The following is a 27,622-nucleotide window of genomic DNA, read 5'->3' on the forward strand; positions in this document are numbered from 1 at the left end:
AGGGAAATAGAACCCTGGGATCTCCGGCAGTTTAGAGAGAGGAACATGGAGTGATTGTAGGAGCAGGATGTCACTATTTTGTTCTTTTATGAAGTTTAGCAGTAGTGCTTTGTTGGTGTTAATTGATCTACAGTTCCATTGTAATATGTTTAATTTATTGTTATTGCCGGCGTGGGCTGGGGTTATATTATTTGACGCCATTGCAAAAGAGGAGAGGAAAAGGAAAAGTAGACAGGGGGGTGTTTTCGTTCCCCTACCCTCCATTACAGGGTTAGTTTCAGTTGGTGTATTTCTTTTGCAGTTAGTTCTTTTGATCCTGCCAGGGATCCCAGGGCCAGCATTATATCGCTGGGTGTAATGGGCCCGAGGCTGGTGCCAGTGATTGTATCAAACATGCCCACAAGTGAGTCTATGAGGGCCCCTGGACTTTGTTTCTGTCTGGCCTCGACCATGCCAATTAGAGCGTGCTCTACAAAGTCAAGTAGCGGTGTCAACTTGGTGGTGGGGTTATCTTTTTTGTTCTGAACTTTATCTAGAACTATTTCCGCTAGCTCTCTTTCAGCTTCCATTTGGGCTGCTTTTGTTGATTCTATGATACCTTCCTGAACTTTGGTCATTACTTTTGTGAAAATCTCATTAATCATATCCTCTGATTTTGATTTGTTTTGGTCAGGGAGAGGGTTCTCTTTTTCTTTTAGTTTTCCCGTCCCATTTTTGCGGGCGGCAGGGATGGGCTGTTTCTTTATGGGGGAGGAGGGGGGGATGGCCGCTGCTTCGCGAGCCACTTCTTTGCCTCGCGCGGCCGCTCTGGCGTAGCCAGGCTGCGGAGTGGATGTCAGCCTTTCCGGCCGAGTGCGCCAGAAGTTGTCGCGCTGTTCGGCTGGGCCTGTCTCTGTTGTTATCTTTAGTTTGTTTTCTTTTTCTTCTTTTGCTTCGTTACGTGCTCTATGCATTGCCTCTGAATAGGGGATGTATGTTGCAAACCGAATCTTGTTGGCGCGCATACGGAGTTTTATCTCCCTACACCCCTGGTAGGATGAGGAGTGACCCTCTTTACAGTTTACACATTGCCTGTCTTTTTCGCAGCCGTTGCCGTCGTGGCCGTAGGTGCCGCATCTGCCACACGTAGGCTTTTTGGCCCTGCAGTGGGCCTTCAGGTGGCCGAATCTCTGGCAGAGAGTGCAGCGCCGTACGGGACAGGCGAAGGCTTCCACGCCGTAGACCTCCCCCTCCAGCACCACACTCTCCGGCAGGACTGCGGCCCTGAAAGTGATCCTTACGGCCTCTGAGGCCTTACCTTCTTTTGTTTTAAGTCTTCGGATCTGGCGGACGGCGGACGCGCCCTTTTCCGCGGGGACTCCCCCCTCCGTCCGAATCCGAACCGTGATAGACATGTTGTTTAGGTCTTCGTCTGTGTGGAACAGGGGGACCCGCTTTATGACCCCATCGGTGGACACTTCTGGAATGAAGGTTTTAATTTGGATGTTTCCTATTTCTGTGCGTAACAGGAGCTTTTGTTGTTGTGTCAGTGAGACACATCCCACCAGCACGCTTCCTCCGGGGAGTTTGCGCACTGACAGGATGGTTCCCACTGCCAGCGTGAAAGTTTTAAGTCTGTGTAGACCCAGGCCATGTAATGTGGCTGGGCCTTTTTTCAGGTCTTCGCAGATGACGGGGTATTCTAGAAACACTGGTGGGGGGGTTGGTGTTTCGGAGAATAATGCTTTCCTGGCATTCGTCGAGTTTCTTGAGTTTGTTTTTTGGGGTTGTTTTGGGGGGTTGGGGGGGTTATCATTTGGAATTTGGTTTTCTTTTTGTAGGGCTTCTGCGACAGGTGCTTGTGTCTCGGCCATTCCGGTTTGGGTTTGGGGGATGATGGTTCTTCTCTTCTTGGGTTTTTTACGTGTTTTGACAGGGACGAACACCTCTTCCCTTCCATCATCCATATTTTCCTGGGTGTCTGTTTGGGTGGTCTCTTCACCCGGGTCGGTCGAGTGTGAGCGTGAGCGAGGTCTCTTTAAGGGGGACGCCGCCACTGAGAAGCTCGCCGACCTCGAGATCATACTTTTCTCAAGTTTGCTTTGGGTTATATCGTTTTTCAGTCTGCGAGCAGCTGACTCCGAGCCCTCAAGGAGCTCAGACTCGCTGCCCGTCACGGAGATGTCCGACATATTGGAATAGCTCCAAATCTGTTCGTTTAGTTTTGTGCTATCTAGGGGGAGCTCCGCAAGGAAGCTGTGGTTAAAAAAGAAGCCAGGTACAGTATCGTTCATCTAACACTCAAACATGCTCACGACAAAACAAACATACAGAACAAACGAGCGGGACACTGTGGCACAGATATAACAAGACTAAAGCGAGTCAAGACCGTGCGTACAACACTTAAAACAACAATAAATGAGACTGTCAAATGACGATGACCAGAAATGAGCTGAGCGGTATCGTGGCGGTGATGAGAAAGGACAATGTCAGCGATGAAGATGAAAGATAACTCTGGGATAGGGATCACTGATAAACCTATGTCTATGCTAGCTTGGAAAGAAACAAAATGGGGGTCGGGTGCTAGAGTTTTTGAGGGAAAATTTGGAAAAGATCAAGTTTAAAAGGCAGAGGGCCCTTGAAAGAATCTAAAGGTCCTAGTCTAGTCGAGTTCGAAATGGACGCACCAGGCAAAAACCGCCCCTACCTTCTGCCTTCTAAGGCAGGTTTGAAAAAGGCGTGAAGAATGGTCCCCCACTGTCGGAGTCAGTCGCCTCACCGCCTGGGCTTTAGAACTGTGGTTGGCTGTTGGGCCGCTGTCGCTATTGCTGAGCTGTATTCATTGCTGGCAAAGTGGGTCAGTGGAAGTAGGCTTGACAGTGTGGTAGGCGTCACGTGCAGCGTCACGCCCTCTCAACGGTCGTTCCTCCTCCAAACCTTCAGTAGTGTTTTCATTTGGGATATGCTCAAGAGACAACAAGAAGTTACTTGACCGGTGGTCAAGTGTCGTATGACGACTGATTCTGCTCTACTTGAATGAATCTAGGGGTCCTTAACGTCCTCACAGGAAATTTTCCTTTTAGGGACGTGAGTTGATGATACGCTTTAAAAACAAAAAAATAAAATAAAAAACAAAAAACAAAAAAAAACAAAAAAAGGAGAGAAAGAAAAGGGCAAGACTAAGCAAGCCCGACCGTGGTAGGACCCCAACCCCGCTCTCCATGAGTAAGGGAGGGGGTGGGGCAATAAGAAATATACGTTAAGATCCTTGTAAGAGGAATATTAATAATTTTTCTTTTATATGCGTTGACTTCTTAGGGGAAGGGCCATTAAAAACATGGATTTTAATTCAATTTTAGTTTCGTTAAAAAAAGATAAAAATCAGGACCACCTGTCAAGGTTTAAAAGTGACTACATTGTGAGAATAATATAAAGAACATGCGCAAACACGTAATACTGATCTTCTAGTAAGATTTGGACACATCATTTCATTTACTATGTACATTAAGGGAAAAGTCTGGGTTGTGGCACTCGATCACTAGGTGGGGCACTGCCCTTCGCTCCCTGTTACCCGAGCGCCAACAACCATTTATAGGAAAAGGTACAATAGCGTTTTAGTTTTAAAAACAACAGGATATGTCAGAGTTGTAGATTACTTTTGTGAAGAACGAGACATGGTCGAGGCCGTGTTTATCGTCCGGGTTAAAGAGTTGAATTGGCATAAGGTTATATTTGTCCATATAATCATACAGGGTTGCAAAGCGGGTTAAGTTTGAAGTACATTTTACGAAGGTGTGCTCTATGGTAATTTCGCTGCCACACTCGCAGTTTCTTTTGAAAACGGAACAATTGAGGCCTTTGGTACGGGCCCTTCTTAGAATGCGTAATAGGGCTGGAGGGAGTTTAGGAAAAAAACCTCCTTTGATGTATTTCATGGGGTCGTTCTTGTGTGTGCTGTTTAGTTTTGTAAGTAAAAATGCGTTTAGGAAGCTATGGTATTCTGAGATTGAGTAGCCAATATTAATTTCGGTTGAGGAGGAAAGGGCAGCCTTCTTTGCTGCAGTGTCGGCTAGATCATTTCCTCTTAAGTTAGTATGCGAGGGAATCCATATTAGGTCTAGGGCCGTGCCCTGTAAGATTACTTGATGGCATAAAAATAAAATTTCTTGTTGCATATTTGTTCTGTTTTTTGTCCCATTTTCTAGGGCTTCTAGGGACGATTTGGAATCTGTACAGATTACCACTCCTGCGGGTGAGACTGGCATATCGTTAATAAATGAAACTGCCATAAAGATAGCATATAGCTCAGCTGAGAAAATTGAAATGCCTTTATTTAATTTATACCGCTTTTCTATTTTTAATTCCGGGATTACAAAGGCACAGCCCACTCTGCCGTCTGGCAGCTTCGACCCGTCTGTGTATACTTTTAAAAAGTGGCTATATTTCTTGTTTATTGTTTCTTTTGCCAGTGTGGCCAGATATAACAAGTGATCGGTTTTTTTGAGATTATATTTACTTTTGGAGATGATGTTGGGGGGTTCCAATAACCACGGCGGGTATATTGGGGCCGAGATAAGTTCAATGTCTTTTATCTGCTTGTTTATGTTGTCGAGGAGATTTTCTGCATAATGTTTAATTGGAAGGGCTTTCTCATGGAGTTTAGGGGTATAACGATTGTTGAAGGTTTTTGTTTTATAATCGTTGATTAGATCGTTTATGGTCTGTGTTACACTATTTGGGGATCTTTGCTGTCTGATAAAATATTGGGTTGTCCGCAGTAGACGTTCCTCGTCGAGGGTGAGCCAGCCCACTTCTCTGTAGGTAGCTTTCACGGAGGCCCATCTAGGTACATCTAATGCTATTTTCAAGGCCTTTACTTCGGTTGTTTGCAGTTTTTTGAGGATGGTTTTAGGCGCTGAAAAGAAGGATTCCTGCCCGTAGGCGAGACGCGAACGGACAAGGGCTCCCACCACCAGCGTCAGACTTTTTTGGCTGTTTGCCCACGGTTTAGTTTTGAGGAACCTGATTACATTTATTGCCTTCGAGGCTTTTTGTATTAAATTATTAATGTGGGTAGTCCATATTAGTCTATCGTGGATGGTTACACCCAGGAATTTTACTGTTGTACTGGGCTTTATGACTTGGTTATTTATTTTGATGGAGCACACCCTCTTAAAGACCTGTCTTCTGGATACTACTAGGAAGACTGTCTTTTCTGGTGAGAGTTCAAACCCATTTTCCACCATATACTGACACAGATTGTTTACTGCATTTTGGTATGATGTCATATCGACGCCAGCTTTTCCTTGTCTGCTAGGTCTTTTGGAGTCTAGCAGTGCGAGGTCGTCTGCGTAAAGCAGGACGGTAGCCCCGCCCACGTTTACTGTGTTTATATCATATAGCATGATGGAAAAAAGTGTCGGGGCGACGATTGAGCCCTGTGGCACACCCATGTCTAGGACGTGTTTCTCAGAGATCGCTGATCCCACTTTAACATTAATGGTTCTGTTCGAAATAAAGGCCTTGACAAAGTGCAGGGTGCGGCCTGTGATGCCAAGACGTTGTAATTTGTCTAGTAATTTAGCGTGCCACACGGTATCAAAAGCTTTCTTTACATCATAAAAAGTGCCCAGTAGGGTGTCTTTTGGGTGGGCTAATGTTTTTTTCATACGTTCTACAACGTTGACAAAGTGGTCTTGGCACGAGCGGTTTTTCCTGAAACCCGCCTGGCACGTTGGTATGATATTGTTTTTTTCCAGGTAAAAGTCGAGTCTGGTCTTCACCATTCGTTCGTAGACCTTGCCTAGGTGAGGGGTAAGGACTATGGGCCGATAACTGTCGGGTAGGGATTTGGGTTTGTTTGGTTTGGGAATACCAATCACTTGGGCCTCCTTCCAGGCTGTTGGTATTTCTTGTTTTTCCCAGCAGTCGCTATAGAAACGTAATAATATATTCAAAATTGAGGGTGGAAGGCGGCGTATTAATGTATATGAGATGGGGTCAGCTCCTGTAGCCTTTTTCACTTTTTTAATCCGCTTAATACATTTAACTAACTCTTTCATTTTAAAAATGCTGTTTATGACATTGTCTGCTCTACTCTAAATGTTCAGTCTTTTAAAGGCTGATCACTTCCGATACCCTGTGGCGATAAGCCAATAGGGAAGATACCTAGGTGTCAGACAACGGGGGGCGTTCTACTTAAGATTGCCTGCCAAAAGAAAGGGATCGTTAAAGAGGCAGAAATCGTTACAGGGGTGTCACACACCGGAAATATTACGCACACCGGATAAGGCTCATTAGATTACAAGCAGTGTCAAAGCTGATACACAGAAGGGGGGGGGGGGGGGGGGTAAGAGACTAAAACCTCCAAGCCACCTGGCATCTTCTATGATGTACCCTGTCAAAAGAAATGACACCCACTTGACAAAACGCCGTTCCAACGATACAGACAGGCTGGCGGCACATTACATAACGACCACCTAAATCTGAGATAAGAGATTAGAAATGCATCCGGTCGGGGTCTACCCTACGATAGTAAACACACAATAAAGTACAATGCACAAAGACAACCAGGTATTATTTAGTCACTCCTTAGGCACTGATGGTTAGAGGTTACGCTGGTTTCCATGAACATACAGACAATCGGAAACCACCAGACCCTATCACAAACAGAACTCTACAAACCACAGGTGTTGACTTTAAAGGCCAACAACCCGGGTGCAGAGTCCGTTGTGAAAGGAGCGGTAGTCTCCCCTGTCACATTAAAAAAAATTATAAACAGAATAAATAAATTTGAAAATAAAGTAAAACTGATGGCTCCGATTGCTCCATTTCCCTTGATTTGTATCAAACTGTTCCGGGGGGGAGGGGGGTTGGGAGCATGCCTCCGTACCCCCCGGCTCTAGGTACCGGCCTTTGTCTTTCAAATGACGGTTTTAGAAGGTAGTTTTGTAATTCGCCGGCTCAGGTTGCACCAGATTGGTCAATGTTCCTCGTTTTAGTCAAATTTGTCTTCTTAAATTGACTTTTTGGAAGGTGTATTACTATAAGGGGAAGTTTCTTGGCTAAGCTTGCACAAGATTGCTTCAGTTTTGTGCCCTAAAATAAACGCTTCGCGTCGTCGAATTTTCCCTAAAAGAAATTTGGACACCCCCCCCCCCCCCTCTTAAAAATGATGTGATCCGCCCTTGCACACACACACACACTCACACACACAAACGCGCGCATGAGCGCTCACATACACAAACAGACAGAAGGATATTCTCTGTTTGCGTTTGTGCATGCGTGTCTGTTTTGTAGATGTAAGCGCTGGTCTGGTAAGGCTTTGTCCTGTCGCAGAAACACCAGACACACACACACACACACACACACACACACACACACACACACACACACACACACACACACACACACACACACCCTCACACACACACACACACACATACACACACACACACACACACACATACACACACACACACACACACACACACACACACACACACACACACACACACACACAATGACACACACACACCCTCACACACACACACACACACATACACACACACACACACACACACACACACACACACGCACACACACACACACACACACACACACCTGTAACACCGACATGGAGATCCTCTGTCAACAACCTGGCAACGTCCTCTCCACACTGCTGACAGTCCCATGGAACATCCCCAGCTCTGTGTCCCTGTCCTGTGTGATACCGGTAGAGCGGGGCAGGCCCGTCACAGGGCGGCGGGCACGAGGCAGCTGTGTACCTGCGGACAGTTCCATCTCTCATCCAGACAGACAGCTGGACCTCACGTGTGACGGAGGGCGGAGTTCTGAGCGGCTGTGTCAGGATGACTTCAGTCAACAATCGCGGTATCTTCCTATGCTCTCCGCTGGCCGCCCACAGGACGAGGCGGGGCACTCTGTGGTGAAGGGCGGTGACCAGGGCTATGAACTCACTGTTGAACACAGACGTTGGAACAGTTTGAGGATAACTACTCTTCCACTGTATCAGTGGGCTGACTTCTTATGCCTTCCAAATTAATACAAAACATGATTCACCCTCTAACACACAGGCTGAACACACACACACACACACACACACACACACACACAAAAGCCCGGACCAGAACAGACACTAAACAAGGGAATTAAACGCCGTCATTAAAACTCTGCACAGGTTATCTTGATTGTTTCCCATAACTGCATTTCATATCTTTCATCCCCACTGTCTGCGTTCACCTTCCAACCCACGTGCATTATCTGCCTGCGCGTGTCAGTGTGTATGCGTGTCACTGTGTGTAAGTGTCTACGTGGGTTGGAATGCTTTGTACTGTGGTGTCTGGATCCGAGAGAAGAGCCTAGTCCCTGCAATGTGGTGTCTGGATCCGAGAGAAGAGCCTAGTCCCTGCAATGTGGTGGCTGGATCCAAGAGAAGAGCCTAGTCCCTGCAATGTGGTGGCTGGATCCAAGAGAAGAGCCTAGTCCCTGCAATGTGGTGGCTGGATCCAAGAGAAGAGCCTAGTCCCTGCAATGTGGTGGCTGGATCCGAGAAAAGAACCTAGTCCCTGCAATGTGGTGGCTGGATCCAAGAGAAGAGCCTAGTCCCTGCAATGTGGTGTCTGGATCCCAGAGAAGAGCCTAGTCCCTGCAATGTGGTGGCTGGATCCGAGAGAAGAGCCTAGTCCCTGCAATGTGGTGGCTGGATCCAAGAGAAGAGCCTAGTCCCTGCAATGTGGTGGCTGGATCCGAGAGAAGAGCCTAGTCCCTGCAATGTGGTGGCTGGATCCAAGAGAAGAGCCTAGTCCCTGCAATGTGGTGTCTGGATCCGAGAGAAGAGCCTAGTCCCTGCAATGTGGTGGCTGCACAAACACTTGCCAGACCCGCTGATGTGAAGACACAAAACGTGGACAGGGGACAATGTCAGCCACACAGTGTGTAGAGACTGGCCACAGACACACTGACACACCTAGGCGGTAGGGAGGGGGTGGTCTTACTTTCACACTGCTGGGCACATTGCATACAAAGTAAGGAATGAAGACAGGGAGGAAGAAATACAGAAAGGAAGGAAGGAAGGAAGGAAGGAAGGAAGGAAGGAAGGAAGGAAGGACATTTTGCTTTGCTTGAAAAAGACTCGGTTATCAAGTTGACCGTTGTGTGACGTCTTGTCGACTCTCAGTGAGTCATGTGTGGTCAGCAAATAAAACACAGATGACGAAGGTCACGTGACAGGAAGGCGTGTTACAACCTGACACAGATGACGAAGGTCACGTGACAGGAAGACGTGTTACAACCTGACACAGATGACGAAGGACACGTGACAGGAAGGCGTGCTACAACCTGACACAGATGACGAAGGTCACGTGACAGCAAGGCGTGCTACAACCTGACACAGATGACGGAGGACACGTGAAAGGAAGGCGTGCTACAACCTGACACAGATGACGAAGGACACGTGAAAGGAAGGCGTGCTACAACCTGACACAGATGACGAAGGACACGTGAAAGGAAGGCGTGCTACAACCTGACACAGATGACGAAGGTCACGTGACAGGAAGGCGTGCTACAACCTGACACAGATGACGAAGGACACGTGAAAGGAAGGCGTGCTACAACCTGACACAGATGACGAAGGACACGTGAAAGGAAGGCGTGCTACAACCTGACACAGATGACGAAGGACACGTGAAAGGAAGGCGTGTTACAACCTGACACAGATGACGAAGGACACGTGAAAGGAAGGCGTGCTACAACCTGACACAGATGACGAAGGACACGTGAAAGGAAGGCGTGCTACAACCTGACACAGATGACGAAGGTCACGTGAAAGGAAGGCGTGTTACAACCTGACACAGATGACGAAGGTCACGTGAAAGGAAGGCGTGCTACAGCCTGACACAGATGACGAAGGACACGTGAAAGGAAGGCGTGCTACAACCTGACACAGATGACGAAGGACACGTGAAAGGACGGCGTGCTACAACCTGACACAGATGACGAAGGACACGTGAAAGGACGGCGTGCTACAGCCTGACACAGATGACGAAGGACACGTGAAAGGAAGGCGTGCTACAACCTGACACAGATGACGAAGGTCACGTGAAAGGAAGGCGTGCTACAGCCTGACACAGATGACGAAGGACACGTGAAAGGAAGGCGTGCTACAACCTGACACAGATGACGAAGGACACGTGAAAGGACGGCGTGCTACCACCTGACACAGATGACGAAGGTCACGTGAAAGGACGGCGTGCTACCACCTGACACAGATGACGAAGGTCACGTGAAAGGACGGCGTGCTACCACCTGACACAGATGACGAAGGACACGTGAAAGGAAGGCGTGCTACAACCTGACACAGATGACGAAGGTCACGTGACAGGAAGGCGTGCTACAACCTGACACAGATGACGAAGGTCACGTGAAAGGACGGCGTGCTACCACCTGACACAGATGACGAAGGTCACGTGAAAGGAAGGCGTGCTACAGCCTGACACAGATGACGAAGGACACGTGAAAGGAAGGCGTGCTACAACCTGACACAGATGACGAAGGACACGTGAAAGGAAGGCGTGCTACAACCTGACACAGATGACGAAGGACACGTGAAAGGAAGGCGTGCTACAACCTGACACAGATGACGAAGGACACGTGAAAGGAAGGCGTGCTACAACCTGACACAGATGACGAAGGTCACGTGAAAGGAAGGCGTGCTACAACCTGACACAGATGACGAAGGACACGTGAAAGGAAGGCGTGCTACAACCTGACACAGATGACGAAGGACACGTGAAAGGAAGGCGTGCTACAACCTGACACAGATGACGAAGGACACATGACAGGAAGGCGTGCTACAACCTGACACAGATGACGAAGGACACGTGAAAGGAAGGCGTGCTACAACCTGACACAGATGACGAAGGACACGTGAAAGGAAGGCGTGCTACAGCCTGACACAGATGACGAAGGTCACGTGAAAGGAAGGCGTGCTACAACCTGACGCAGATGACGAAGGTCACGTGACAGGAAGGCGTGCTACAACCTGACACAGATGACGAAGGACACGTGAAAGGAAGGCGTGCTACAACCTGACGCAGATGACGAAGGTCACGTGACAGGAAGGCGTGCTACAACCTGACACAGATGACGAAGGACACGTGAAAGGAAGGCGTGCTACAACCTGACACAGATGACGAAGGACACGTGAAAGGAAGGCGTGCTACAACCTGACACAGATGACGAAGGTCACGTGAAAGGAAGGCGTGCTACAGCCTGACACAGATGACGAAGGACACGTGACAGGAAGGCGTGCTACAACCTGACACAGATGACGAAGGTCACGTGACAGGAAGGCGTGCTACAACCTGACACAGATGACGAAGGACACGTGACAGGAAGGCGTGCTACAACCTGACACAGATGACGAAGGACACGTGAAAGGAAGGCGTGCTACAACCTGACACAGATGACGAAGGACACGTGAAAGGAAGGCGTGCTACAACCTGACACAGATGACGAAGTGACAGGAAGGCGTGCTACAGCCTGACACAGATGACGAAGGACACGTGACAGGAAGGCGTGTTACAACCTGACACAGATGACGAAGGACACGTGACAGGAAGGCGTGCTACAGCCTGACACAGATGACGAAGGACACGTGACAGGAAGGCGTGCTACAGCCTGACACAGATGACGAAGGACACGTGACAGGAAGGCGTGCTACAACCTGACACAGATTACGAAGGACACGTGACAGGAAGGCGTGCTACAACCTGACACAGATGACGAAGGACACGTGAAAGGAAGGCGTGCTACAACCTGACACAGATGACGAAGGACACGTGAAAGGAAGGCGTGCTACAACCTGACACAGATGACGAAGGACACGTGAAAGGAAGGCGTGCTACAACCTGACACAGATGACGAAGGACACATGAAAGGAAGGCGTGCTACAACCTGACACAGATGACGTAGGACACGTGAAAGGAAGGCGTGCTACAACCTGACACAGATGACGAAGGACACGTGAAAGGAAGGCGTGCTACAACCTGACACAGATGACGAAGGACACGTGAAAGGAAGGCGTGCTACAACCTGACACAGATGACGAAAGACACGTGAAAGGAAGGCGTGCTACAACCTGACACAGATGACGAACGACACGTGACAGGAAGGCGTGCTACAACCTGACACAGATGAGGAAGGACACGTGAAAGGAAGGCGTGCTACAACCTGACACAGATGACGTAGGACACGTGAAAGGAAGGCGTGCTACAACCTGACACAGATGACGAAGGACACGTGAAAGGAAGGCGTGCTACAACCTGACACAGATGACGAACGACACGTGACAGGAAGGCGTGCTACAACCTGACACAGATGAGGAAGGACACGTGAAAGGAAGGCGTGCTACAACCTGACACAGATGACGAACGACACGTGAAAGGAAGGCGTGCTACAACCTGACACAGATGACGAACGACACGTGAAAGGAAGGCGTGCTACCACCTGACACAGATGAGGAAGGACACGCGAAAGGAAGGCGTGCTACAACCTGACACAGATGACGAAGGACACGTGAAAGGAAGGCGTGCTACAACCTGACACAGATGACGAAGGACACGTGACAGGAAGGCGTGTTACAACCTGACACAGATGACGAAGGACACGTGAAAGGAAGGCGTGCTACAACCTGACACAGATGACGAAGGACACGTGAAAGGAAGGCGTGCTACAACCTGACACAGATGACGAAGGACACGTGAAAGGAAGGCGTGCTACAACCTGACACAGATGACGAAGGACACGTGACAGGAAGGCGTGCTACAACCTGACACAGATGACGAAGGACACGTGAAAGGAAGGCGTGCTACAACCTGACACAGATGACGAAGGACACGTGAAAGGAAGGCGTGCTACAACCTGACACAGATGACGAAGGACACGTGACAGGAAAGCGTGCTACAACCTGACACAGATGACGAAGGACACGTGAAAGGAAGGCGTGCTACAACCTGACACAGATGACGAAGGACACGTGAAAGGAAGGCGTGCTACAACCTGACACAGATGACGAAGGACACGTGAAAGGAAGGCGTGCTACAACCTGACACAGATGACGAAGGACACGTGACAGGAAGGCGTGCTACAACCTGACACAGATGACGAAGGACACGTGAAAGGAAGGCGTGCTACAACCTGACACAGATGACGAAGGACACGTGACAGGAAAGCGTGCTACAACCTGACACAGATGACGAAGGACACGTGAAAGGAAGGCGTGCTACAACCTGACACAGATGACGAAGGACACGTGAAAGGAAGGCGTGCTACAACCTGACACAGATGACGAAGGACACGTGAAAGGAAGGCGTGCTACAACCTGACACAGATGACGAAGGACACGTGAAAGGAAGGCGTGCTACAACCTGACACAGATGACGAAGGACACGTGAAAGGAAGGCGTGCTACAACCTGACACAGATGACGAAGGACACGTGAAAGGAAGGCGTGCTACAACCTGACACAGATGACGAAGGACACGTGAAAGGAAGGCGTGCTACAACCTGACACAGATGACGAAGGACACGTGAAAGGAAGGCGTGCTACAACCTGACACAGATGACGAAGGACACGTGAAAGGAAGGCGTGCTACAACCTGACACAGATGACGAAGGACACGTGAAAGGAAGGCGTGCTACAACCTGACACAGATGACGAAGGACACGTGACAGGAAGGCGTGCTACAACCTGACACAGATGACGAAGGACACGTGAAAGGAAGGCGTGCTACAACCTGACACAGATGAGGAAGGACACGTGACAGGAAGGCGTGCTACAACCTGACACAGATGACGAACGACACGTGAAAGGAAGGCGTGCTACAACCTGACACAGATGAGGAAGGACACGTGACAGGAAGGCGTGCTACAACCTGACACAGATGACGAAGGACACGTGAAAGGAAGGCGTGCTACAACCTGACACAGATGACGAAGGACACGTGAAAGGAAGGCGTGCTACAACCTGACCGAAATGACCTTGTGTTAAAAAAATTAGAACACTAATTTGAACGATAATGTGGAATATGTCGGGAACTTCTTGGTCCAGTTTCACGGTGAATTCTGTAGATACATAAACTAAATCAAGTGGTATTCAAGCGTTTGATAACAGTGTTAGCTACAGCTCACTGTAACCTAGTTCTCATGGATGTAACTTGTGAATAAGATTATTTCAACAAGTACACACCTGCCAGAACGCGCTTCGTCAGCGATGACGTAGAGTCCCTGACCTCCTCGCTTGTTGGCCGCCTCCACCAGTGTCCTCACTGCTTCATCAACTGCCTGCTGTTCGACTCCCTTCCACAGATCAAAGTGATGTAGATGTATCCGCCCTGCAGCTGCTGGTCCTGCTGTCTGTTGTAGTTGGTAGACAGCGAGGTGTGAAGCTGCCAGGCTGTATTTCCCACTACTGACGACATCTACATGCAGGCCCTGACGCAGCAAATCCAAGCCTTTCAGAATAATCATAACCGATTTTCCAACTCCAGGAGGCCCCGAAAGGAAAATCAGCGGTTGATTGCTGTGTTGTACGGCCACTTGTTGAGGGGTCAGCATGATGTGCGAGAAACGGGTCCCCGTCTCAGCCGCCGCCTCCCCCTCAGTTCTCACGAGGTCCATAGCAAGGCGTGGCCTCACACTGCAGAATACTTGTACCGTGGTTGCCGGGCCGCTGAACCTGCAGAAAGTATGTAGCAGTTAATGAGATGTAAGTGAGTGTTTGAGGGTGGGGGTGAGGGTGGGGGTGGTAGGTATGAAGAATGTGAGTGCTGTGGTCTGCTTCAAGGGAAAGGCAAACATTGAGATAGGATTTGTATTTTAAAAGTAAATCATCACTAGCTAATTTGCCGTATCTTTCTGTCATGAATTTCATGGCTGGGTTTGACATGCTTCTCATCTTCACCGGGGGGGAGGGGGGGAGGGAGGGGGGGGGGGGGGGGGGCGGGATGGGAGCTTAAGTTCTGACTGAGTCTCGGCCAGAAAGGACCACAGCGTGTGACTCGGACCGAGGCTGGCGTCACGTGAAAACACTTTTTTTGTTCAAACTTACTATTCGACTTATTTCGGTTTTTTTACAAGTATTATATTGTACGTGTGCTGATGCTGTCTCTTGAGGACAAAGCTGTCTATTGAAGCAGTGTCTCACACAACAAATGTGCACACATAGATTTGTTGCTTGAATGTGTCTTTTTATATTTAGTCAAGTTTTGACTAAATATTTTAACATCGAGGGGGAATCGAAACGTATGTGCGTGTGTCTGTCTGTCTGTCTGTCTGTCTGTCTGTCTGTCTGTGTGTGTGTGTAGAGCGATTCAGACTAAACTACTGGACCGATCTTTATGAAATTTGACATGAGAGTTCCTGGGTATGAAATCCCCGAACGTGTTTTTCATTTTTTTGATAAATGTCTTTGATGACGTCATATCCGGCTTTTCGTGAAAGTTGAGGCGGCACTGTCACGCCCTCATTTTTGAACCAAATTGGTTCAAATTTTGGTCAAGTAATCTTCGACAAAGCCCGGACTTCGGTATTGCATTTCAGCTTGGTGGCTTAAAAATTAATTAATGACTTTGGTCATTAAAAATCTGAAAATTGTAAAAATAAATAAAAATTTATAAAACGATCCAAATTTACGTTTATCTTATTTTCTATCATTTGCTGATTCCAAAAACATATAAATATGTTATATTCGGATTAAAAACAAGCTCTGAAAATTAAATATATAAAAATTATTATCAAAATTAAATTGTCGAAATCAATTTAAAAACACTTTCATCTTATTCCTTGTCGGTTCCTGATTCCAAAAATATATAGATATGATATGTTTGGATTAAAAACACGCTCAGAAAGTTAAAACGAAGAGAGGTACAGAAAAGCGTGCTATCCTTCTCAGCGCAACGAATACCCCGCTCTTCTTGTCAATTCCACGGGCACTGCCTTTGCCACGGGCGGTGGAGTGACGATGCTACGAGTATACGGTCTTGCTGCGTTGCGTTGCGTTCAGTTTCATTCTGTGAGTTCGACAGCTACTTGACTAAATATTGTATTTTCGCCTTACGCGACTTGTTTCTATTTAGTCAAGTTTTGACTAAATATTTTAACATCGAGGGGGAATCGAAACGAGGGTCGTGGTGTATGTGCGTGTGTGCGTGCGTGTGTGTGTGTGTGTGTGTGTGTGTGTGTGTGTGTGTGTGTAGAGCGATTCAGACTAAACTACTGGACCGATCTTTATGAAATTTGACATGAGAGTTCCTGGGTATGAAATCCCCGAACGTGTTTTTCATTTTTTTGATAAATGTCTTTGATGACGTCATATCCGGCTTTTCGTGAAAGTTGAGGCGGCACTGTCACGCCCTCATTTTTCAACCAAATTGGTTGAAATGTTGGTCAAGTAATCTTCGACGAAGCCCGGACTTCGGTATTGCATTTCAGCTTGGTGGATTAAAAATTAATTAATGACTTGGGTCATTAAAAATCTGAAAATTGTAAAAAAAAATAAAAATTTATAAAACGATCCAAATTTACGTTTATCTTATTCTCCATCATTTGCTGATCCCAAAAACATATTAATATGTTATATTCGGATTAAAAACAAGCTCTGAAAATTAAATATATAAAAATTATTATCAAATTTTTTTTTCGAAATCAATTTAAAAACACTTTCATCTTATTCCTTGTCGGTTCCTGATTCCAAAAATATATAGATATGATATGTTTGGATTAAAAACACGCTCAGAAAGTTAAAACGAAGAGACGTACAGAAAAGCGTGCTATATCCTTCTCAGCGCAACGAATACCCCGCTCTTCTTGTCAATTCCACGGGCACTGCCTTTGCCACGGGCGGTGGAGTGACGATGCTACGAGTATACGATCTTGCTGCGTTGCGTTGCGTTCAGTTTCATTCTGTGAGTTCGACAGCTACTTGACTAAATATTGTATTTTCGCCTTACGCGACTTGTTGTATAGTTGCTTCAGCTTTGATTGAGCTATAGGGTTCTGTATGAAATTTGCATTTAGTCTTTCTTTTTCTTGCTGAGTGTATGTACAGTCCAGAGAGGAGACGGACATGGTGTGAGCTTGTCCAGGGGGGTATATGAACATCTCAGTGGCAGGGGGATGGAAGCACTTGTTAATGAGTGGGAGTGTGTATGCGCGTGGTGTGCACGAGGATGTATGCACGTGAGTGATATTTGTAAATGTGTATTATTATAATATCATCTTTGTATTTATATTATTGAAATTGTTATATCTCGATGTACAGCGCTAAGAGCATAGTTAAATTTGTGAAGCGGCGCTATATAAGCTATCTTTATTATTATTATTATTATTACACTCCTCTTCTCTGTTAGATCTTCTTGGATCTCATAACAAAGTGAGAGTAGCTATAATCCGTGAACTCACCGTGCCAACAGCTCCAGGTAGATGTCATCAGACAAAGAAACGGCTCCCACCCCTGACATCCGGGCTTGCCACCATTGGCCTAGTTGTCTAGTGATGCTGTCAGTGACGTCATGAGGGTTCACCATGTCCGACAGTTGGTCTGACGTCACACACAGTGGAACAGGATCTGTGTTCCCTTGTACTCCAAGGCATTGACATAGATCCTGTGATTGACACACACACACACACACACACACACACACACACACACACACACACACACACACACACACACACACACACACACACACACACACACACACACGAAATGAACAGGTGACGTTACGTTACCTCCCTTGGACCATCACTATATTTCGAAACGCTTCTTATCATTAGACAAGGAATGAACAGCTGACGTTACCTCCCTTGGACCATCCCCATATTACAGAACGCTTCTTATCATTAGACAAGGAATGAACAGCTGACGTTACCTCCCTTGGACCATCCCCATATTACAGAACGCTTCTTATCATTAGACAAGAAATGAACAGGTGACGTTACCTCCCTTGGACCATCCCCATATTACAGAACGCTTCTTATCATTAGACAACAAGCTGACCTCCTGCAGCTGAAACGTTTCGAATTAACGGTAAAACCATCACATGAACACCGTACCTGTAACAGCTGGGGAGAGTTGTCAAGGACCTGCCTGAGTTGAGTCGTGGAGACGTTGGGAAGTATCAGCGTCTTCTGTATTGGTGGCGGGCTTGGCATGTCAGACACGAGATGACTTAACACGTCACCTGATTTATCTAGCTGCTTGATCGCCTGCTTCACTTTCTGTTCTATCAGGTCCAGCTGCTGCTGCTCTGTCAGAGACAGAGAGGAAAACTTAGCACCGACAGCTTTAATTTCACAGGCCAGGATTCCGTACTTTCTGTGTATGATGAGAATGTCAAAGTCTCCCCTGTCTTGGTTTTGTTTCTTCAGGTCGACGGGTCTGGGAAGTGTTTTGGCAGCTGCCGCAAAGCAGGGTTCACTGAGGTAGTGTTCAAAGCGGAGATTGGAGAGAACAAACATGACCTCGTGCTGCACCTCAGACAACTTGCGGAGACAATGCAAGACTCTCTGCTGAGTTTGATCGTCCAAGACCTCACTCTCCTGCAGGGCTGGCGCAGCACCGCGGGGCAGGTTGGACACTGGAGGTCTAGGAACTCGGACATCTACTCCGGCCACCTGAACAGTGTCGTGGTCTGTCCGGTACATGATGACCGGAGGGACAAAGTAGGTCCTCTCCCGCCACCTGGGGTACCACTCGTTGACCCTGTCTCGCCAGAAAGTCCTGTCAGGGTGGGCTGGAGCTGACCCTTGACTGACACCTGCTGCCCGGCCACCCTGAAGGAAACGATGTATATTACGATTTGATTTGGCATTGTGTTCAGAATTATTTATTTGTGTAGTTTTTGCGAGGAGCTTGGAACTATTTTAGGAAAACGTAAGCACAAGATATTGTACATGCATACTGCCCTGGAGCCACAGATGTGCACCTGGGTTATAGTTTCTCGAGACATTGTTTTCTTCCTCCGATAATGAACCTTTCGATTTGTGAATACAGCCTATATAGTGCAAGGTTCTTTCTTTATTTGGTGTTTAACGTCGTTTTCAACCACAAAGGTTATATCGCGACGGGGAAAGGGGGGAGATGGGATAGAGCCACTTGTCAATTGTTTCTTGTTCGCAAAAGCACTAATCAAAAAATTTGCTCCAGGGGCTTGCAACGTAGTACAATATATTACCTTACTGGGAGAATGCAAGTTTCCAGTACAAAGGACTTAACATTTCTTACATATTGCTTGACTAAAATCTGTACAAAAATTACCTATATTCTATATAAGAAACACTTAACAAGGGTAAAAGGAGAAACAGAATCCGTTAGTCGCCTCTTACGACATGCTGGGGAGCATCGGGTAAATTCTTCCCCCTAACCCGCGGGGGGTATAGTGCAAGGTAGGTAACTTTTTCGGGGCTCTGCTATAATACCCCGGGCGAAGCCGGGCCCTGACTGCTAGTTATTTAAGAAATCAAAACAAAAACAAAACACATAAACACACAAAACACGAAATGTACATGTTATTTGTGCAGATTAGACAGGCAATGTCTTGCGTTTGTAGCTGGATTTTGTCATATCTGTACATGCTGAGCTGGTGTTTATTTAAATGAAGAGATTGAGGCTATGTTTCTGGGAAGATAAACTTTGTTCCCAGGGAAATACGCAGGGTATTCTTTCTTTCTTTATTTGGTGTTTAACGTCGTTTTCAACCACGAAGGTTATATCGCGACGGGGAAAGGGGGGAGATATTGTCAATTATTTCTTGTTCACAAAAGCACTAATCAAAAATTTGTTCCAGGGGCTTGCAACGTAGTACAATGTATTACCTTACTGGGAGAATGCAAGTTTCCAGTACAAAGGACTTAACATTTCTTACATACTGCTTGACTAAAATCTTTACAAAAATTGACTATATTTTATACAAGAAACACTTAACAAGGGTAAAAAGAGAAACAGAATCCGTTAGTCGCCTCTTACGACATGCTGGGGAGCATCGGGTAAATTCTTCCCCCTAACCCGCGGGGGGAACGCAGGGTATACACTTCATTGAGCTAACTGAGACAAAGAAGCCGGCCCTGAGATAATAAATGGTATTAACTGAATACGAGGCATAAGTGATCCCAGTAGAAGTAAGCACGTACACTATCGTGTCTCAAGACAGAAACATGGGAATCCGAAAACCTATTCACAACGGATCAGTAAATAAAGACTGCTAACACTTGTTCACTGACACTTCACAGGTCTAGTCATACAGAGACACTTTTACAGTAATCTATCTATTTATAGGACCAGAGACATAATTATATGTATGTATGTCTCTGTATGTATGTCTCTGAGCGTTTCCAAGTTTAGTATTGTACACAGAACAGCGCAGCGGGCACGGCTGTAACATGCCAACCCCGCTATACTTGTTCAGGTTGACTGCCTCGCAATGAATCGTGCTGTGAAGGTCGGGTGGGGGCAAGGCGGTGTGACAAAGAGACCTATCACAGATCTGACGGAATACCGGGCAGGGCTTTACAGTGTGACAAAGAGACCTATCACTGTTGTGACGGAATACCGGGCAGGGCTTTACGGTGTGACAAAGAGACATATCACAGTTCTGACGGAATACCGGGCAGGGCTTTACAGTGTGACAGTGAGACCTATCACAGTTGTGACGGAATACCGGGCAGGGCTTTACAGTGTGACAAAGAGACCTATCACAGTTCTGACGGAATACCGGGCAGGGCTTTACAGTGTGACAAAGAGACCTATCACAGTTGTGACGGAATACCGGGCATGGCTTTACAGTGTGACAAAGAGACCTATCACAGTTCTGACGGAATACCGGGCATGGCTTTACAGTGTGACAAAGAGACCTATCCTGCCGTGTATTGGCAGAAGGCAGTAAGTCCAAATTTGGCAAAAATGAGATTTTCATATCATAATGCAGAGGGGAAAAAGGCGCATCTTGTGTCAAAATTTCTAAGATGTGCGATCAATATTTATGGACTTTTTGAAGAAGTAAGTCCACTAAAAAAAATGTAATCGAAGGATAAAAATCGGCAAATGGAAGCAAGTCCAGGGACTTTTGGTTTTCAGGTTTGCACTGGACTTACTTCCTTGCAAGCCTCAAAACGAGTTTGCATGGTTTAGCGCTCTATGTCCATTAGCCAATCGCGTTCACCCTTTTGTAATCCTGACTTCTGTTAACCAATCAGAACTAAGCTTATTGTATCATTATTTCCCTGGCCTTTGTCGGGGAAAATGGCGATGAGAGCTGCTGCCGACGTGTTCAACTATCCGAAGCAACAGTAAGTTGGTTTGTTTGTTTCATTCTTGTTGTTGGCAGTTTTGCGTTCCGGTCTGAAATGACTCTCTCTCAATAGGTGTGTGGGAATTTACAACGACAACACTGATTTTCTGACTGATTTGGGTATTCCAATGTGCACTTGCATTACGGAGCTAGAAAGTAAAATGCCATAGTTCAAATGCCCATTTATTATAGTTTTGTTGTTGTACGCTACTTCTACCGTGACTTCTTGACTATTCACTTCTGCTATTTTCATCATGATATTTATGGATGCATATAGCATGTTTCTAATACAAAGAGATAGTTGTTTTGATCTAGAATGAGTGACTTGTGGTCTTGAGCACTGACAGCGTGTTAGATCTGGAACGGCAGTATGACATTATACTGGAGGATTGTTATCCGGTCTCTTTGTGCTTCCAACCATCGGAATAAGTATTATGTCCTATTGTATTTGACAGAAATGTGATTCGAAGTGGGACAGGCAGCGACGACAGCTGCAGCACACATGCAGTCTGAGGGATACTCGCCACCACTGCCCCTTTATGTTCAAGGGCCCAAAACAAGGTATGTTTCACTGACACAGCCAAAAATAGCGTGCAACATTTTTTCATTCCTTTCTTTTCTCGGGCTGAAGAGGTATATTTTAAAACGAGCAACATCTTTACATCATTTTCGTTGCAGTAGTATTAGTATCATCATCAGCAGCAGTAATCGTTTGTCATTATAGTAGCCCGGAGGGGTGGGGGAGGTGATGTGCGCGGGAGAGGAAAAGAATAATGTGAAGGAGGGTGGGGAGGAGATTTGTCAATAAAATGTCTCACTTTTGCTGCCTTTTTCATTTGACAGATGTGTAAGCGTTGCTGGCAGGTTGCAACTGCGAGATACAACCACCTCGGCTTGCAGGAGAAGAGGCCACAATGGACCTTGCCCAGATGAAAATGCCAGCAACATACGACGGTTATGGGCCAAAGAAGAGGAAGAGGAGTAATACTGACAACTTTCAGTTTGACAATAACAGATGCTGAGCGCAGAGATGCAGAACGTGGGGACGAGGAGGGGGAGGAGGTGGGGGGATTGTTTGTTAGTTATAAATCCAAACAGGCTCATGGAAAAAAATCTACATCCAGTTAATTGCTGTAGTTGATAATTGTCATCAGTCGGATGGCAGAATGTCAGTGAATAGTTTTAGAAGGGATGTAGACTGTAACTGGGGTAGATGGGGTGATAAATGAATATACTACATCATAGTTTGCAGGTTTGTGGCCGGTTTTGCTAGTTGAACACTCAACTACAATGTTTGTGGACAGTGTGTGAATTACTATGTAATTCTACAAGCAAATGTAGCGCGCATGGTGTACAACTACAAATGGTTATATAGTTCATCACACAGTTTTCAAGACTAATTAAACAAATTTTGTTCAAAAGTGGAACACTTCAGCTGAAAGTCAACACTGCACGATAATGTTGTTAACTCTGGTATAATGGCGGTTTGTCAAACCATTTCTTTTTGTCATGCTGTTGCTTTAATTTTGTGTCCTTTGGAAATCAAGACTGCACGATTATCTATTGTTAATTCTGGTATAATGGCGGCTTGTCAACCCAGTTCTTTTTGTCATGCTGTTGCTTTAATTTTGTGTACTTTGGAAATCAAGACTGCACGATGACCTATTCTTAATTCTGGTATGATGGCGGCTTGACACACTAGTTATTTTTGTCATGCTGTTGCTTTAATTTTGTGTTCTTTGGAAATCGTTAGTCACACTCAATAAATAAAACGTCTTATTGTCAGATCCTGGATTCTAATTCTTATTAGCAAACGAAAGCGAGAAAGACAGTGAGAAGGAAAGAAAAGGTGTGTGTGTTTGTGTGTGTGTGTGTGTGTGTGTGTGTGTGTGTGTGTGTGTGTGTGTGTGTGTTACAGACAAGCAGCAAGATAAAAAGCGTGTGTGTGTGTGTAAACGTTTTCTTAGATTTTTATTTTAATGTTAAAAGACTTGCGTTCAAGTCAATATTTGTCTTGTGAATATCAAAAGAGAGTATCAAGACTTGTATTAAAAATAATGATCTTTTTAAACGATATCAATGACACAAGAACGGATTAACAATAAAGTTAATCATGAGTGAGCGACTACAGAATGATAAGCAAAACGAGGAACCAAGACAAAGACTAACTTGAGCATGTGTTGAAATTTAAGAAAACAGGAACATTTGTCTCAGTTAATCACACAAGAAAATACAAATTGTTCACCAAGGAAGTTGTTTGTGCATTCAGAAATTCACGAAATCACTGGACGTAAAGTAACATTTGAAAAAACGTTCCAAAAGCAGTGTTGCGTGTATTTTCTTTTACTTTCAATTTTCGGAGATAATAAATTAGCAGAAAGCAGTAAGTCCACTTGCTGCTCTATGCCCTTTTCTCAGCCAGATATATCGACCAGGATATATAATGGCAGAAAGCAGTAAGTCCAATGCTGCTTTTTGCCATTTTTTTAAAATAAGATTTAAGTCGGGATATAATTTGGCAGAAAGCAGTATGTCCTCTTACTGCCTTTTACCATTATTTTTGAGTGAATGAGTTTAGGGAGTTAATTCGGCAAAAGGCAGTAAGTCCACAAAAATCATTATTTCTAAGTGATGAATCAAAAGAGGGTTTTAATATTCATAGCAGAAACGCACAATAATGCCCTACATGTTATCAGCAAACAAAAAAATCATTTAAAGCTTTTCATTCCAAAACAGTGATGCAAACAGAAAATGTCGATTTTCTCGAAACTATGTTTCATGGACTTGCTTCCTTCTGCCTTTACACGGCAGTATCACAGTTGTGACGAAATACCGGGCAGGGCTTTACAGTGTGACAAAGAGACCTATCACAGTTGTGACGGAATACCGGGCAGGGCTTTACAGTGTGACAAAGAGACCTATCACAGTTGTGACGGAATACCGGGCAGGGCTTTACAGTGTGACAAAGAGACCTATCACAGTTGTGACGGAATACCGGGCAGGGCTTTACGGTGTGACAAAGAGACCTATCACAGTTGTGACGGAATACCGGGCAGGGCTTTACAGTGTGACAAAGAGACCTATCACAGTTGTGACGGAATACCGGGCAGGGCTTTACAGTGTGACAAAGAGACCTATCACAGTTGTGACGGAATACCGGGCAGGGCTTTACGGTGTGACAAAGAGACCTATCACAGTTGTGACGGAATACCGGGCAGGGCTTTACAGTGTGACAAAGAGACCTTTCACAGTTGTGACGGAATACCGGGCAGGGCTTTACAGTGTGACAAAGAGACCTATCACAGTTGTGACGGAATACCGGGCAGGGCTTTACAGTGTGACAAAGAGACCTATCACAGTTGTGACGGAATACCGGGCATGGCTTTACGGTGTGACAAAGAGACCTATCACAGTTGTGACGGAATACCGGGCAAGGCTTTACAGTGTGACAAAGAGACCTATCACAGTTGTGACGGGCAAGGCTTTACAGTGTGTACATAACACTCTAACAGCACGTAGTCGTCTTTCAAAACATGTGTATTTGGAAGCAAAACATCGAAATAGTTGATTCTCTGATTTATAGATTGTACCCTTGCTATTTCAAGAGGAACTTCCTTTCAATACACAGGGTTTAAAAAGACCGATCTTGACATAAAGAAGTTAAATATCAGCAAAATATCAAATGTAATTATTAATTGTTGAAATACAGTGTTTTTTTCTTTGTACTCCTACAAGGTGACGTCACACCCTCCTGTTTTCCACCGCTCATGCAATTGACAAATGTACCGATAGGAAATGTATAATTACACAACAATTACGAAACATAGTTGAACAATGACAATCTGTTCAGGTTAACTGCTGTGACTTTCTCTTGAAGTCTTCGAAAGTAAAAGTTGCCAAGTTGTGCCTATTCTGAATTTTCGTAGATTTTTAAGTGGAAACTTTTTTTCAGATCAATATTTATGGGGTTACAAGAATAATCTTTGATCCGAAACGTGTGCCAGATAGCCAAGTTGAGTGCCATTAATGGCATAGAAAGTTTAAATGAAATGACACGGGAATGTTGGGCTAAGTTGGGGTACGAAAATTGTCACGATATTTGTTGCACAGTTCATACGTAGTATATATATTGTAAATGCACTGTGTGAAAAAGTCTTCATACTCACACTTGCGCCTTGCTGCGCCATCCTACGATCAACACTGATCAGACCAAGTGTTCATGTAAGTTCACACAATCTTGCATTGCTTTAACTCCATTGGCCAGATCCTCGTAGCATGTCACTGTAAGCATCCACAATGGCGGTTAGAGTATAGTTGAACAGTGTGGTCATAATTCACAAGACGCCGATGTCTTTAAAGCGACAATCACGGTAGCAGTTAGTGTAGGCCTATGTAGCACCATTCGACGTACATTGTTTTAGTTGTATGTATCCAAGAATATTGCTATTTCATATGTTACGTGGATTTCCATTGGTCAATTTGGCAAAACTGAGCTCAGTGCAAAAGTGATATCGACGACATTTCCGTCGATATCAGTTTTGATATCGACGACCTCTTTATTGCTTCCCCACTTCAAAAACAAAAACACCTAAATTTAAAAACAAACAAATATATATGAAAATGTAATGATTCCAGAATTTAGTTGAGCAAGTGACTAAAGACTTTTTGAAAGAAAAAACATTTTGAAATACCGAAAAGTACAAGAAAAGAGTGAACAAAAAGAAATAATAATCAGAGGGAGGGATATGGAACAGCCAAAACTGAGACAAATACTTTTGTAATTTCTTTACACTAAGTACAAAATGTCCAGAGAATTAGCAATATATCTAACATTGACTGACTGTGTGATGATATCTTCTGCTATTGGTCTGTTTCGACAGTGATATCAAAATCTCGACCTCCGGTCTTGATTTTGATATCACTGTCTCAACAGACCATAGCAGAAGATATCATCACACAGTCCGACAATATTGGGTAATATACATCATGCACGAGATTTTCCATCACATGCTTTTTTTGAATGAATAATAAAGTGACGTCCTTTTAATTAACCAACAAGAAAAAAGTCTCGTTTGAGAGACAGTCACCACACATCACCACTGACAATTTCACATCGTGTCCTCCATTAAACATCCGGGTATTTCTGTCACTGCACACACTGAAGGGGAATGTACAACACACCACAGACAATCAAAACACACGGTATTTGCCACAGCGTCTTCAGATCGTCACCACAGTCTCAGACACTGACACACAAAGTCTCTTTTCCCTATCATCTGCAGCGGCACAGAATGACGATATACTTCACTGTAATGACACACTGTTTAACCACAGACTATGACAAACAAATTACACAGAGGACGCAACCTACTCTGCCTGCCACACAACTGGAACTGATCCGGGTAAGGGAGGCCACGAACACAAGGAAAACAAAACACTTCCCTGTTGCACAGTCTCAGTGTGTCACACTGCACCAAGGCGATAATAACCACACGAAGGGTAGACTCTACCCCAACCAACCCTGACAGTGTGTCACACTGCACCAAGGTGATAATAACTACTCGAAGGGTAGACTCTACCCCACTCAACCCTGACAGTGTGTCACACTGCACCAAGGTGATAATAACCACTCGAAGGGTAGACTCTACCCCAACCAACCCTGACAGTGTGTCACACTGCACCAAGGTGATAATAACCACACGAAGGGTAGACTCTACCCCAACCAACCCTGACAGTGTGTCACACTGCTCCAAGGTGATAATAACCACTCGAAGGGTAGACTCTACCCCAGCCAACCCTGACTGTGTGACTGTCTTACATACCGCGGTTCAAGGAATGAGGTGTTTGTGCTGGATATCTTCTGACACCGAGCATGTCGCGTTCAGTGAAATAAATACATTTTAGTCAATCTGTCGAAATCACAAAGACAATAGCTTTACCGATACCCCGCGGTCGAGAAAGCGCTGACATAATCACGTGACAAGCGCCCAGACATTCACTGATCGCTTGAAGTGACAAGCCAGTATAGCGCAGGTGCGTAAAGCTCTTAACAGCTAGAAACGAGCACTTTTCTTCATTCTTGTTAATTTTCTGAGATTGTTTTTGATCCAAACATAAAACACATCTATATTTTTTAAGATTCAGGAAATAATAAAGAATAAGGTGACATATTTGTGTGATCAATTACAACATGTTTAATTTGATTAGCATTTTGATATTTGTAATGACCAAACTCATTAAGTTTTTAAGCTTCCAAGCTGAAATGCACATAGTCCG

The 27,622-nt window shown here is 45.5% G+C and overlaps 2 protein-coding genes and 1 long non-coding RNA gene across 3 annotated transcripts in view; 1 reads left to right on the top strand and 2 right to left on the bottom strand.

Moving 5' to 3' along the window:
- LOC138954182 (uncharacterized) overlaps positions 1-8,109 on the bottom strand; it is a 41,076-nt gene extending 32,967 nt beyond the window's left edge. Inside the window, exon 1 of the mRNA XM_070326082.1 lies at positions 7,603-8,109. Coding sequence (XP_070182183.1) covers positions 7,603-7,789 — 187 coding nt within the window. The 5' untranslated portion in view covers positions 7,790-8,109. The remainder of the gene's footprint in view (positions 1-7,602) is intronic.
- A 5,997-nt stretch (positions 8,110-14,106) lies between these two features.
- On the bottom strand, positions 14,107-26,283 carry LOC138954181 (uncharacterized). The gene is made up of 4 exons (XM_070326081.1): positions 25,513-26,283; positions 18,114-18,833; positions 17,460-17,662; positions 14,107-14,736 (listed from the first exon to the last, which is right to left on the bottom strand). Exons 1-4 carry the CDS (start codon positions 25,531-25,533, stop codon positions 14,196-14,198), a joined length of 1,485 nt encoding a protein of 494 aa, XP_070182182.1. The 5' UTR covers positions 25,534-26,283; the 3' UTR covers positions 14,107-14,195.
- Positions 20,932-23,175, top strand: LOC138954184 (uncharacterized). Its single transcript, XR_011451744.1, has 3 exons — positions 20,932-21,344; positions 21,802-21,907; positions 22,190-23,175. It is a non-coding gene; the product is annotated as an uncharacterized lncRNA (long non-coding RNA).
- Positions 26,284-27,622: the final 1,339 nt, after the last annotated feature.

The sequence above is a fragment of the Littorina saxatilis genome, unplaced genomic scaffold (assembly GCF_037325665.1).
Source record: "Littorina saxatilis isolate snail1 unplaced genomic scaffold, US_GU_Lsax_2.0 SUPER_16_unloc_1, whole genome shotgun sequence".
NCBI lineage: Eukaryota > Metazoa > Mollusca > Gastropoda > Littorinimorpha > Littorinidae > Littorina > Littorina saxatilis.

Excerpts from the sequence above, each read along its gene's own strand:
- LOC138954181 (XM_070326081.1), bottom strand. The coding sequence starts at position 25,533 with ATGGCGCAGCAAGGCGCAAGT. Across the intron at positions 17,663-18,113 it reads ACTCTCCCCAGCTGTTACAG|GATCTATGTCAATGCCTTGG; the intron begins GTACGGTGTTCA and ends TGTCAATCACAG. Across the intron at positions 14,737-17,459 it reads TACCTGGAGCTGTTGGCACG|GTTCAGCGGCCCGGCAACCA; the intron begins GTGAGTTCACGG and ends TACTTTCTGCAG.